The sequence below is a fragment of the Fulmarus glacialis genome, unplaced genomic scaffold (genome assembly GCF_000690835.1).
Source record: "Fulmarus glacialis isolate BGI_N327 unplaced genomic scaffold, ASM69083v1 scaffold22268, whole genome shotgun sequence".
Taxonomy (NCBI): domain Eukaryota; kingdom Metazoa; phylum Chordata; class Aves; order Procellariiformes; family Procellariidae; genus Fulmarus; species Fulmarus glacialis.
The window spans coordinates 1665-1906 of record NW_009230418.1 but is presented as its reverse complement, the minus strand read 5'-3'; the positions used below and the strand labels follow the sequence as shown (position 1 = coordinate 1906).

At 65.7% G+C, this 242-nt stretch overlaps 1 protein-coding gene across 1 annotated transcript in view; it reads right to left on the bottom strand.

Annotated features, from left to right (window-relative positions):
- Positions 1-129: 129 nt before the first annotated feature.
- The window catches only part of CDT1 (chromatin licensing and DNA replication factor 1), a gene marked incomplete at both ends in the record, with an annotated part of 1449 nt that continues 1336 nt past the window's right edge, over positions 130-242 (bottom strand). Inside the window, one exon of the mRNA XM_009584223.1 lies at positions 130-240. Within this exon, the coding sequence (XP_009582518.1) occupies positions 130-240 (111 nt within the window). The remainder of the gene's footprint in view (positions 241-242) is intronic.

Sequence of the window (242 nt, the reverse complement as noted above, 5' to 3'; positions counted from 1 at the left end):
TACAGTGCTCCAAGTCCTGTGGCTCTGAAACAATCCCTTCCGACCCCCATCCGCTAACATCTTCCTGGGGAGATGGCTGGTTTGAGGTCTGCCAGCCACAGACGGAGCCAGACCCCGGTCCTGACTCACCTTGGGGGTCAGCATCCCCCGAGCCGTGCTCAGCACCTCCTGGGCCGTGGTGAGCCTGTCCTCCTGGGGCGGCCGCGGCAGCTCCCCCGGGGTGATTTCCGGCACCCCGTCCA